At 33.7% G+C, this 13,677-nt stretch overlaps 1 protein-coding gene across 1 annotated transcript; it reads right to left on the minus strand.

Moving 5' to 3' along the window:
• Positions 1-153: 153 nt before the first annotated feature.
• On the minus strand, positions 154-12,640 carry LOC137037743 (patr class I histocompatibility antigen, B-2 alpha chain-like). Its single transcript, XM_067411971.1, has 7 exons — positions 11,761-12,640; positions 7,810-8,043; positions 6,023-6,289; positions 5,644-5,922; positions 5,319-5,462; positions 4,982-5,044; positions 154-3,329 (listed from the first exon to the last, which is right to left on the minus strand). Exons 1-7 carry the CDS (start codon positions 11,852-11,854, stop codon positions 3,322-3,324), a joined length of 1,089 nt encoding a protein of 362 aa, XP_067268072.1. The 5' UTR covers positions 11,855-12,640; the 3' UTR covers positions 154-3,321.
• Positions 12,641-13,677: the final 1,037 nt, after the last annotated feature.

The following is a 13,677-nucleotide window of genomic DNA, read 5'->3' on the forward strand; positions in this document are numbered from 1 at the left end:
CACATGCTGTATTCATATATGAGCTTTAAAGTTCTTCCTAAACATCATGTTGCACCATGTCCAATATGAACACACACTCACACATTTATTACAGACTGAACTTTTAATGCATATTGAACAACACATTGTCCAAAGAGGCACATTTATGCATTTGTCTCTGTATCAAGAAAACTTAAGATCATGATTAGCTCCTACAGGAACCCAAATTATCAATTGCAATGAATACTATTTAAAAACACACAGAGAAAGACACATTAACTCAAAGACAAACTGTACAAAAAATCTGACAAATACAAAAGCAGAAAGAAAACAGAAAGCAGAAAACAACCAGTACATTTTCCATTAAATTCATGGACATTTCCTTAAACTCTAAAATACCACAATTCAATGTGAAATTCAAAGTATAAAACACTCATTCTTTCATTCACACAGCAGTTCATATAATGCTAATATTTACATTTTCATTTTTTTAATTTAATATTAATTTTTAACAGGAAGCAAGTATATACTTACACTGTATTTATAGGATGTTTGGATAATTTTACTGAATCAAAATGAACAAATCTTTTTTTCAAGTCATTTCGTGAAGCTATGCATTCTGTACCGGAAACAGAATTGATTAGTTTACCTCGAGTTTTCAGGTTTGAGTTGTTCGTTCTTTTGTCACGTGACCGGTTCCTAGCTCAGAATCTTACAATAAACAACTTTACATGTTGTTATTAGGCGTCTTTGCTGTTTGTAACTGTTTGTAAGGAAGTTTGGGAATTATTAACTCATTTCTGTATCCATATGGCTGTCATGTCATGTGACAAAAGAACGAAAGACTCAGACCTGAAGACTTGGGAAGTGAACTAATCGTTTCTCTTTCCGGTACAGACTGCATCATAGACTATGGGGCTGTCACAGGATGAACGAACGACTCGAACCCGGAGACTCGAGAGGTGAACTAATCAATTCTGTTTTCTGTACAGATCCTATAGATGTTGCGCATGTGCGGTCAACCCCAAATGAAGGAATATCCCTCAATGAGACAACCGGATGTTCCCGAGTCATATTAAAGATTTGTTCAAACTGAACGAATCGTTCATAAATGACACATCAATGCGCACTGCGAGTGAAAGATTGCCAGCTTTGCATTTTGCTCTGAAATCGGCAGATTTATGCATTCAGTTTAATCCTATACAGTATTACAGTTACTCGATCTACAACGACTTATTCTTTATTTTGGTCATGCATTTTCACCCCTATATAGAGCTAGAGAATGCAGGTATGACATCACTTTATAATCGGCAGCATCACACTGCCTCCATAGGCTTTTGGATTATCGCAAAAAAACAGTTAATGATACTTTTACACGTTTTGTCCATCAAGATACTTTTCAGAGATGAACAACACTTTTATGAATTTTGAAGCCTAAATTCAGTCGCCAGAAGCAAAAAGCCAAAGGTATAGAATTTTAATATAAACAAAGTCCACTTTCAAGATCGATCATTTTTTTTAAGAAATCTAAACAATAAATATCGTTTTGTGGCTCTTTAAAGGGTCATGAAACCCCATTTTTTGAGAAGTGAACAGATATGTATATGTTGGATGTCACTGAAAACACTAGTTTTTTTTAAATGCAATTTTCTCAAGCAACTGGTAAATATTCAAAACTCTTAATACTAATATCATAACAGATCATCAAATGTGCATTTGTTTTCAAACATTTCATCATATTTTTCACTTGTGTTTGTACAATACACAAAATCCCAGTCATTTTCACAACACAAGTGTTTCATCTTTATAAATGTTTAATTCAACTGCCTTTCATAATGCTATTACTATCAAACTTTTCATTTGCATCTCTTTTCATTTAGTTTAATACATTTAACACTATTTAATACTATTTAATCCAAATGCTCTTAATGGTTAATCAATGGTTAATCATTTGGTACACCTATAGATGTCTATAGATACAGATTCTATAGATATAGTTTCTACTTTGTTTGCTATTTCCAATATGGATAACCAAAAGTAAGGAATCCTTTTTAAATATATAACCACTATGTTCAAAGTGTGTGTGTGTGTATGTGTGTGTGTGTGACAGAGAGATTTGCAATTTGTGAACACAGAGCAGGATAGAGTACAAAAAAAAACAGCTGACAGGTCAGATGAGAAGGTTGGTAATCTTGGCTTTGTGCAATATATCCATGCAGCACCAAAGTAGAGTTAATATTTATGCAATTATTTCACAACCTTTATTATATACAGCTAAATATATACACCTATTATATACACAAAAAATAATGAGGTCCGGACCTCAATGGTGGGCACGGCCCTGACTAGCACCTCAGTTCAAGTAGCATGTGAATCGATCATCTTTTCCTACTATAGCACCAAATAAAAATGAATGAACATCAAAAGGAATGTTGTTTTATCCAGGGAAAGACGTGCCAGTTTTTAATTGCAAGTCAACCAACATTAATCTACTCTCTCCCGTCTGCTGTGTCCATAGACTGTAAAATAATATGGATGTAGTGTCTGTGACGTCACCCGTAGATATCAGAAATACTGATATACTGTCCATTGTTTGCATCACATTTCTTCTGAATGATCTGCTCTCAATCATCATTCTTCAAGAAATTATGCAGCGTTTATGTTGTAAAACTGTATACGATTGTTGGTCTCAAACAAATGAGCCCGTGTTCAAAGTCCAAAATAGTGCAGCAGTTTTAGTTATAATATCCAAGCAGTGCTGTCGGAGTTTGTGTTGTCTTGAGAGATATTCTCCAGCCACTGTCATTCTGACGAACAAAACTTTTAGCCGCTGTCAAGACGATCCAACAACGTGTTCTGTTTATGTTCCACAAGTGTGCACATCTGTCTCAACCATTAACCACACAACAAGCCATATTATTAGATAATTGTATTAAATAATCCTGAAAAAAGCACAAACATGGCAGAAATGCCAAGTTCAGGGGCTGGAATCAGTTGAGCTGACAAGAAGAATGCCGCAGCGATCCAAAAGCACTGAGAGTGACAGTAAACGTGACATCTTTCTCTCTTCTGACTGCTGTAATTAATCTCTAGATATTATTTTTTTCTAATTTGGAAAGTCATGGAAATGCTATCATGGATCATTATTTTTGCTGGTGGATCAAACAGGCATGCAAAAGTGCAGTCTCTCATTCACCACTACAGAATTATTATTTTAATTTTTTAGCACACGATATCCCTGTAAGTGTAAAAGCGTGTCCATTTCAGAGTGAATTTTAACAGTAGTCAGTGTGTCCAGAAGCATTTAAATCCTCTGATGTTTCATTTCCTGATTCATCATGTTCATCTGCCTGAAACAACAACAGAGAATAATATTGTTACAATGTTTCAATAATCTGTCAAATGTCTGTTTTCATATTTCAACTGAACATACAGAAACATGATAAACGGGTCTGTCATGATCCTCTAGTCCAGATCATTTAGTGTCATGGTCTTAATTTTCATATTCACACTAATGATACACATATCTATGCTGCTGTCCAATTCAGTTCCACCCCATCCATCACTTCTTGCATTAAAGATCTTAAAACTGAATGCTGTAAAAACTGAAATCATGTTAGTCTGACCTTAAACCCCTTGTCTCTTCTCGACATCTTCATTCATATTGATGGAGTTTTGGTTAGACCTTCATCCAGTGTGTGCAATCTGGGAGTATCTGATCCTAAATTATGTTTTGAGCCGCATTTCAGTCAGTTTATTAAATCCTGTTCTTTCCATCTTCACAATATTGTCCGTTTGCCACGTAAGCTCAATCATAAAGATGCTGAAACTGTTCTCCATGTCTTCATACCCTCCCATCTGGACTACTGTAACTTGTTCTGTGTCTTCCAACTAAAGCTCTTAATCCTTAAACTATACAACATTCAACTGTCCATGTTCTTACATTTAACAAAAATCAGCTTAAATCATCAGTCCCATCCTTTAGAAATCCATATTGATTATTGGACTCGGTTAAAAATACTTGTCTTAGTTTTTAAGGTCTGAGATCTAGCAGAATTAAAACATTTATATCTTTCTGCCTTGACTCTTAGATCTATTTCTCACAACTCGCTAAATACCCAATTTCAAATTGTCTTCTGTCTGGTAAGTTCTGGAAAAAGCTGCCCCAAAACCCCTTGTAACCTCACTCCAGAACTTTAAGACAGACGTGAAAAGGTATTTATTCAAGCTATGTTTTGTTAAATGATATTTCCCTTTTTCTTTTCTTTTCTTTTCTTTTCTTTTTTGTTATTGCTTTACTGTCTGATGGCCTCTCCATTTGTTGTTCATTGCTTGTGTATCTCTATTATTTGTGTTATATGCCAATATTATGTAAAGTGTCATTAGGTCATTGAAAGGCCCTATATAAACAAAACAATATTATTAATATTAGTGGTATTAGTCGTATTAAATTAGAGCTGACTAATAAACAGACATTGTAAATAGTTTAATGTAAAAAATAAAAATAAAACAAAATACTGTTTCTCTTCAAAATGAATGAAAATGAAACACATTTAAATTCTAATCACAGTCCATAAACCAGCAGTTCTTGACCTTTCTGAACACTTTTCAAAGGCAAATATTTGAAGCACTTTTTTATTTACAGAAACTAAGACTGGAAAATCAAAATGATCAAATAAAATAATATAAATAATCAGTTAATCCTGGTTCAATAACTAAATGTTTTTTAATGTTTACACTTTTTATTACCAATTTCTAGTCATTCATGATTATGAGGATTCTTTCAATTTGCAATTTCTACCCTATTAACTATTTTAGACCTTGACATAAGAAACAAAACAAAAAATAGATTCATTATAAAAAACATTTTCCAAGAAGAAAATTGTAAAATTTTAATTTCCATGATTTTTCCAGGTCAAGAAATCACACCTTTGCTTTTTGATGCTTTGGGCTGAATTATGATTATCTGCACAAAAACAGACAATAAATGTGATGAAGATACCTGTGTGTGGAGAAGATGATTGTGTGTTTCTGTCTTCATAATATTCTCCTCTGTTATTTCTCTCTGAGCCATGAAAAGATAAAACAGATTGTATAAAAACTTTAGCTTGAGTCCATACAGATATCCTGCTTTTTTAAATATAGAACTGCATGTTGGAATATTAAATCTCATAATTTTTTTTTATGTTTAGATGCAGAGTATAAAAATCAAATCTTATCATCAAAAAGTTCACATATGTCTACTGACACTTGGTGTATATTGTTAAAACTGTTGTTCATGCATTTAAAAAAAATAAATAAAACAAGGATATTTACAACATTGCAAATTTATAACTCACTTTTCCTTTCGTAGATGCAGCAATCAGTCACAGTTACACACATAATCACAAACATGATAATAATCACAGCAAAAACTAGAGCTGTTGCTATTCCTACTATAACAATCCATGTCTGATCCGTTTCACACTCAGAACATTTTCCATCTGCAGAATGAAAAAATAAAACAAAATCATTATAAATGTTTTTTAATCAACATTATGAACTGTTGTAATGAGTTGAGGCACTTTACATGTATTTGTTTGTGGTGAGAAACTTTAATTCATTCCAGCATTATCATGTTCTCCTGATATAAATACTGTATGTGACTGAATTTATGAATTTTACCCCATTTTACTGAAACTGGTTTTCTCAGACTGCTGTGAATGACCAGACAGTAATAAGATCCTTTGTGGTTTCTGTTGATCTTCACACTGATTCTCATCTGAAAGGTTTCATCATCATTTGGTCTGATTCCTGAAGATGTTTGATCCTCAAGATTAATTCTGTACAATCTAATGTTCATCTGAACATCTCTGGGGTAGAAACCAGTGGCCAGACACGTCAGAACCAGATTACTGTCATCATCAGGAGCTTTCCTCACAGAGACACGAACATCTGGAGAACCTGGAGAAGAAAGAAGCATAAAATTAACATAAAATATGACATTAACATTAAAATTAACATAAAGACAGGAGATAATTACACTGATCTTATCATAACTTACTCTTATTAATGTCATTAAATGTTGAGATCCAGTCAATGCAGTTCTTGAGGAAATACTTGATGAACTGGTTTCGTCCTGTTTGATGATCCCATTTCACTTTGGTTTCTTTGGCTTTGGGGTTTTTATCAATCCACTTCATAGTGTCAGAATTAAAGGATATAAAATCCTCTCCATCAAATCCATATTCATCAAAGACAGTCAGATTCACTGTTCCATCAGGAAGTTTCTCCAGTTCACAGCCAATTATTCTCTGAAGAACATGAAGCTCTACAATCACAGAACAACACTCATGACAAACTGGTAATTATGGTAATTTGAAATAAGTTATTGGTAAATCTTCATGCTTAAATAATGCTAAAATAAATCCTTCATATACATGCTGAGAATAAATTAAATTAAACTAACTTAAAATCTGCCGATTAGCTTATTTCATATTCTAGCTTGTCATCATTTTAACATGTTTTCAATTGTCAAACTTCTGACTTTGACAAATGACTTTGATCAGAAATTTTAATATGAATATATAAGGTCCAAGATCTCAGGCATATGGATACTGATCACCATTATGATGACTTCAAAACAATTACAGTGTGAATAATTCATTTCTTACAGTGTTGTGGTTAAAGACAACTTTATCATGTGAATTCACCATAAAACATAGTAAACAGTACATTTCTGACTACAGTAATTTAAAAATAATACTCATAACTTGGAGATTCAGTGTGAAAATATGAATTACATTATAAAAATATATTATTATATTATTAAACTCTCTAGATAAATATATGCAATTTAATATAACATGATAATTAATAAAAGAAAAGAGAAGTCTAGTGTACCTCTTTTGATTACTGTGGATAAAATTAAGGTACAATCCCCTCATATCAAATTTTATTATATTATTAAAGATGCAGTAGGTGATCTGGGAAATGCCATTATTAGCCTGCTAGCATTGAAAGCATTCAATCCCACTTTTTAAAACTGTGGGAGACCACATACATATAGACAGTTTTGGCCAATTTTTAGCATTATAATCCTCTGAACGAACACACTAGATGATTTGACTGGACTGCGAGACCACACACCTGTTGACTGCAGGAATGATTTCACAGTGACACGAGATCTCATGGAGACTCGCGAGATTAAACGTGACTTGAGAATAAAAACAAATAGAGAACAATTGATACTGTCAGCAGGCTCTCCTGCCACGCATTCTGCTTTACAGTGAAAAACAAAATAGAAAAGAAAAAGAATATGGGTGATCTTCCGTTTCCATACTCTTTCGTGGCATGTTTGTAGCTGCCAAGTTTCAGCTAAAGAAGCACACAACATCCTGTAGGTGACACTTGATCACTCTCATTGGCTATCGCCAGTCTAATGTCAGAGGCAGCCCGATCAAGAGTCATAAATATCAAACTTGCTTTGATTTGAGATCGGGACACTCCATCTCTATCAGGAGCAGTTAAATAATCGTAATGACACCAAACAATAGAGGATTTTTTGGACAAAAAATCATTTGTGATAAGCCTTGAATTGAATGTTTGTTTGTGGTGCTCCGCGACTGATGTCTGTCTACATAAACTCTGCATAGCATGAAATGTGCTGATGACATGTGATGTTGTGAAGTTAATGTTCCTTAAATTGTTGTTTTTACAGTCATTTTATGGTTTGAATGTTTACATAGACGTTGACCAACCATATGGTATTCATTTGTGGTATTATTTGTGCAGATCTTCAAAAAGATCTTAAAAAGACTTAAATGAAAGAAAAGAAAGCATGAATCTCACCAGAACACTGTGAGTTTGTGCAGTTTGTCAGAGTCCTGATCTGACGTATGAACCATTTTCTAGAATCAGGTGGATCTTTAGGAGGTTCAGTTTGATCTTCAGTCAGAATCCAGACTTTTTCTTCATCACTGAAGTGTTTGATCCGTCTTCCATCAGCAACAATCACAGCACTGAACTCTGGGGATGTGTCTGCTTTGGTCAGGACTGTAAACTTGTAGTGGAGGAAGTGTTTCACTGAGGAAGATATGAAACCGGAACAACAATGAAAACACTCACACATTTGTTTTTGTGAATTGTGGGGATATTCCTTTGGCGTAATGGTTTTTATACTGTACAAACCATATTTTCTCTCCCCCTACACTACCCCTACCCCTAAAACTACCCATTACAGGAAACTGTGCACACTTTTACTTTCTCAAAAAAAAAAAAAAAAAAACTCATTCATTACACGGAGAGGGTGACTTATGAGGACAATACCCCATGTCCCCATTTTTCAAAAGGCTTATAAATCATATTATAAGCCTTTTGAAACACACACACACACACACACACACACACAACAGAAGAGTGTCATGTATGGTGACCACACACACTGTTACATGTTATGGATCTTAAAAAGTTTTTCATGTTGCACCCTTTCCCCTGGACGGGTCATAATAGACGTCACAATGGAGCGCTGCAGTGATGACATATTTTTGAAGTTTCAACTGAAGTACTATGCATTTATACACCTACATTATGTTCTTGCTCTATGCAATAAATGCACATTTTTTTGCACATCTCGTGTGATCACACAACAGTGCCTTGTGAGTGTATAACACGCCAGCCTGTTACTTTCGGTTTTCTGCAGTTTGCAGAATGCAGTTTTCTGGTGTTATTTTTTTATTGGTTGGGGTATTCCAGGGGTAGGCAAGTTCGGTCCTAGAGAGCCGCTGTCCTGTTGAGTTTAGCTCCAACCTTAATCAAACACACCCGAACAAGCTAATCAAGCTCTTCAGGATTACTAAGGCTATAGGCAGCTGAAGGTTTTTTTTTCAGGGTTGGAGCTAAACTCTGCAGGACAGCGGCTCTCTAGGACCGAACTTGCCTACCCCTGGGGTATTCTATAGTCCTCCATCAAACTTCTCAACACACAACCCGCTTCATAGGACTGGGACAATAAATCGATGCATCGCAAATTGAGAATTGATTCATTTAACATTATATCATACATTTAACAAGGTGTTTTGAAATAAGCAGCCGATGGTTCTTAAATGACCCTTTTCCATAGATTCATTCCCTGTTTCTGGTCTCATTCCATCATTTGTGCCTTATTTTAGCCATGTGTGACTGTGTGTGTGTGTGTGTATGTGTGTTTGTTTAGATTGTGTTCATGATTTAGTTAATAAAACTTGTGCACAATACACATATGAGTATTTGATTCTGATTCTCTGCTTGCAATTTGATGATTTTTGATCATGTTTCATGCTCTTAGTAGAGCTGTACATTAAGAAAGCTATTTCCTTTACCCTGGAAATTAACATGTCTTAGAATTAATAAATTATCAATACTGAGTGTTCGCTTGACAAACTGATTAATTAATCATAATATTGGTTCAACTACATTAAGTTAATCTGATTAAGCGATCCAAATATTCGTAATAATTTATAACAAGTTATGATTAATTATTAATATTTCCCCTTTGAGCTAATTTGGGCTTAAGTTTAAACTCATGAAAGCAAAATAAATGTAGGCTACCATTTACTACCATTGCATTGTGTAATATTCTTGATATAAATAAAACAAATGCATTAATTTACAGTTAAATGTTTTAATATTTAAATTATTTACAAATTATTTCAAATAATAACCTTTAAAAAAATGCTTTATTATATGCGGTGACCCTGTTGTTCATCAGTCTGTAATGGTTTCTGCTGTATGAAACTGGAGATCAGGCATCACCAGAGTGAATCTGGGGAACATTACAGCCATTCTGTGTGAAATTATTGTCATTATTAAATTATTATTATTATTCTGTGCATTGATGTAAATAATTATTGTAAAAAAAATATATATTGATAATTAATTATCTTTATTAATATAGGCTACACACACACACACACACATACACAAAAACAATGTTAAAAAATAATTCTAAAAAATCAATTATTAAAGTGAACAACACAGATTTCACCTTCATTTGCTTACAGTCTGAATTTACAACAGCGCCCTCTACAGTCACAGAATATGATGGTCACAGAATTTGGTGTGGGTGTAACAGGAGTCACAGGATGGAGGAAGAGGAAGAATCAGTTTCAGTACTGAAAACACCCCTGTATTTTGTTCATGTTGTACTTCTAAAAGGAGATCTAACTTATTTTCTGTTCCTTTCACACAACAGTAAGAAAATTCAGGTCATGTGGTCCTCAGGTGTGCAGTCTGTGTTTTCATTGTGACTCTTAATTTTACAATGCGTATAACTCAAAAAGCTGCACACTAGAAGACTGAAACCAGTGTCATCTTGACCTGCTTTATTTCTGATTTTTTTCACAGCAAAGCTCTTGTCCATAAACCCTTTGCTAAGTCTGCTAGTCATGAATGTGAAAAATAGTTCTTCATGTTAATGTCTATTTCCAATAAACATACAAAATCACTTGTTTTAGATTGAGCCTGATTTGTGAAAAATTTCACAATCACATTTTATCGTATTTTAGTGCTCTGTCCTCTTTTTTTTCATTAATAATGACAAACAGCATGTGCTGATGAATAATGATCCATCCATCAGATAAATCAGATTATATGTTTAAAAATTATCAACTAGTCGGTCATACTAGGCTAAAATAGACTATTTGTGATTTGTGAACTATTTCGCAATACATTTTTGGCCAGTTAACCCTTCACTGACTACTTAACTTTACTCAAATGTTTCACAAATCATAGTAATGATTATAATGACTCATGAAAGGTTAACTGACCCAAACTCCAATGTGAAAGATTTCACAAATCAGAACAGTGAAGTTAGGCAATGAAAGAAGAGTTAACTGACTAAAAATGTACTGTAAAAGCTGTTGCAAATCAGAATAGTAAATTTAACAACTCAGGAAAGGATTAACTGACAAAAACTGTGAAACATTTCACAAATAAGAATAGTGAAGTTATGGAGTCAATGAAGGTTTAACTGACAAAAACTTGTGAAAAAAAAGTGAAACATTTCACAAATTACAATAGTGAAGTTAAGGACTCAATAGCTATGTTTCCATCCACCTATTTTTATGTGCATTTTGGGATATCGCATAAAAACGCTGGATGGAAAGGCCAAGATGCGCATAAATTCTAAAAATGGGCATAAAAAACGTATGCGCTCAAATGAGTAGGATATTTTTTATGCGCATAAACTACGATGGAAACACTTTTACTAAATAAATTCCTTGATGCGCATCAAAAAAGACATGTATCTTTGCAATGTGACAGCATAACTGTATACCAGCCAGCGGACCAATCTCGTTCCACTTTACTGAAATGCTGTTTTGATCATTCTGTAATGCCTGATTAAAGTCTGTTGATTAAAGTGGTTCAGTAAACCCCCCCCCCCCCCCCCCCATTGTATACTTTCGATTTCGTTTAGTTTGCGCGCTCTGAGGCGCAAATAATTCATTATATATGAAATATAGAATAGAATAGAAACATAGCTTATGACAGCGCACATCGATTTATAGCCAAACGAAATATCAAATCAAAACTATCTTTACTATCTTCACGTTTTTTCCTGAGGCAGTTTCACAAAAACACACTGTATGTAAAACGATAGTAGCTATACTATAGGCACATAGTATACTAGTATAATAATAAAAATATATATATGGTTGATGAAACTATTTTAATTACAACCTAGAAGCACACTTGAAAGGTTTAGTTTAGGCTACATTTGTAGATAGCTGAATCTGCAGCAGAGTAAAACAACTGAATGCTTACCTTGATGAGCATTGCTTAGACAGGAGTGAAACATTAACCAAAACGTTACTACATATATAAAGAAAATGTTTGTAAACGAGATAATTTGAAACATGTTTCCGTTTATATTTCAGACTCGCGCCAAGAGATTCTCACTGCGCATGCTTACAGACTAGCCTACTCGTTTCTCTTTTGAAGTCATCGTGGTTATAACGTTCAGTCATTAAAAAAGTCGTTGCCAGTATTAGCCTATGTATTTTTTTTTTTCTTTTTCTTTTTTTTTCTAAATAAATAAATAAACTCTATTAAATTTTATTGTTATACATTTCTGTGTCAGGACAGTTTAAAATTGTGTGTTTAAGGTTTTGATTGGTCGGGGTGGTTGAGGGGTGTATGTTTTAACTGAGTGAAACTCAATTTCTCAAGTGTTTGTTAAAGATTAATAATATTGATTTGAATTAAGTAATAATAGGGATTCTTGAAACAGATCCGTTTAATTTCTCATTCTCAAATATTTTGATAGAAATTTAACAAAAAATATTAACTATTTTTTATAAACTAATTTGTTAGTCAAATAGTAAATTCTTTTAGTGAAAAAAAATATAACTAAATTTTAGAGAAAATGAACTGTTGGATTTTTAGGCAATTATTTTGGTATGTTCAACTCAAACCATCAAGTAAATCATATTCAGAGATTTTATTAGGTTAATAAATTATTACTGTGATATTTATAAAGCCTTTGAACGATCTGTTAAATCTCTAGGTCTTTGGATCAGAGACTTTTAGAGGCGATAGTGATTCAGACAGAAGATGAGGAATGACCGGAGGGACTTCTGCGACCTTTAATGTGACTGTATGCCTCTGTAGTGACTCTATAGAGATTACTCAGAAAAAAGTACAAAAGCTGAAGTACCCTTTCAAAATGTACGCATTTGTAACTTATTTACACCTAAAGAGTAGCCTACCTTAAATGTAAATATTATTTCCTGAAGTGTATATTAGTACCTTTGAGTCCCAGTGACAATCTGAGAGTGTAGGATTAGGGATGGAAACATCAACTTCAATCTTTATTAAGGTCCCTTACAGGCAATTTAATTGCATTTCTCACATTAAGATTACTGAACCAGAATATGGTGGAAAAGGACAACATTGACTCAAATAGATCAAAGTCTTGTCTCCATTAAAAATTCTTAATTTTCTTGGTATATGTGCTGCTGTCCCTTTTTACACAAGCTTCTGTGTTTACATCAAAGTGCAATTTATTGTTAGTAACTGTCCCCAAATATTTTTAACTATTCACACTCTCCAACTTCTGTCCTTTAATGAGTGTAGACTGGGAAAAATGAGATTCTGATCTAAAGACAATAAGCATATCTTCTTTCTGTTAGATTATTAATCTCTATTTTGTTTTATTTCTGTGCTTAATAATAATATACTATAATCGGCACGATAGCTTTGTGGGCAGCTTACGTGACCCGAGTTTGAGTTCCTGCTAATGAACCTTTCCCGATCCTGTCTCGTCCTCTTCCTTTACTGTCTACTCACTGTCCTATCATAATAAAAAGGCAAAAATGGCAAATAAATCTTTGAAAGCAAGTAAATAAAGAAATAATGTCCTAATACCTCTAGCAGTTGTTTTCACAGGTTCAGCTTACAAATGATCAAATAGGGTAAACAAGTAAAATATGGGTAATCCATAAACTGAATCAAAAAACAGGCAGCCTGAGTGGCAAAAGAGCTGCTGCATGACTAGATTTGATAGGGGAAAACCTGCGTAAAACAAACAATTATGAGTTTAAAATAAAGGTTGGACTCGATATAGTGTTCCTTAAAACTTACCAAAGTTCTAAATATTGACACAAAATGATAAGTGTAAATCCATGTTTCTCTGCCAGGAGCTTTCTGCAGTCTGTCCGGTATCTAATGGTATCTGATGAC

Source organism: Chanodichthys erythropterus, chromosome 15 (genome assembly GCF_024489055.1).
Source record: "Chanodichthys erythropterus isolate Z2021 chromosome 15, ASM2448905v1, whole genome shotgun sequence".
Taxonomy (NCBI): domain Eukaryota; kingdom Metazoa; phylum Chordata; class Actinopteri; order Cypriniformes; family Xenocyprididae; genus Chanodichthys; species Chanodichthys erythropterus.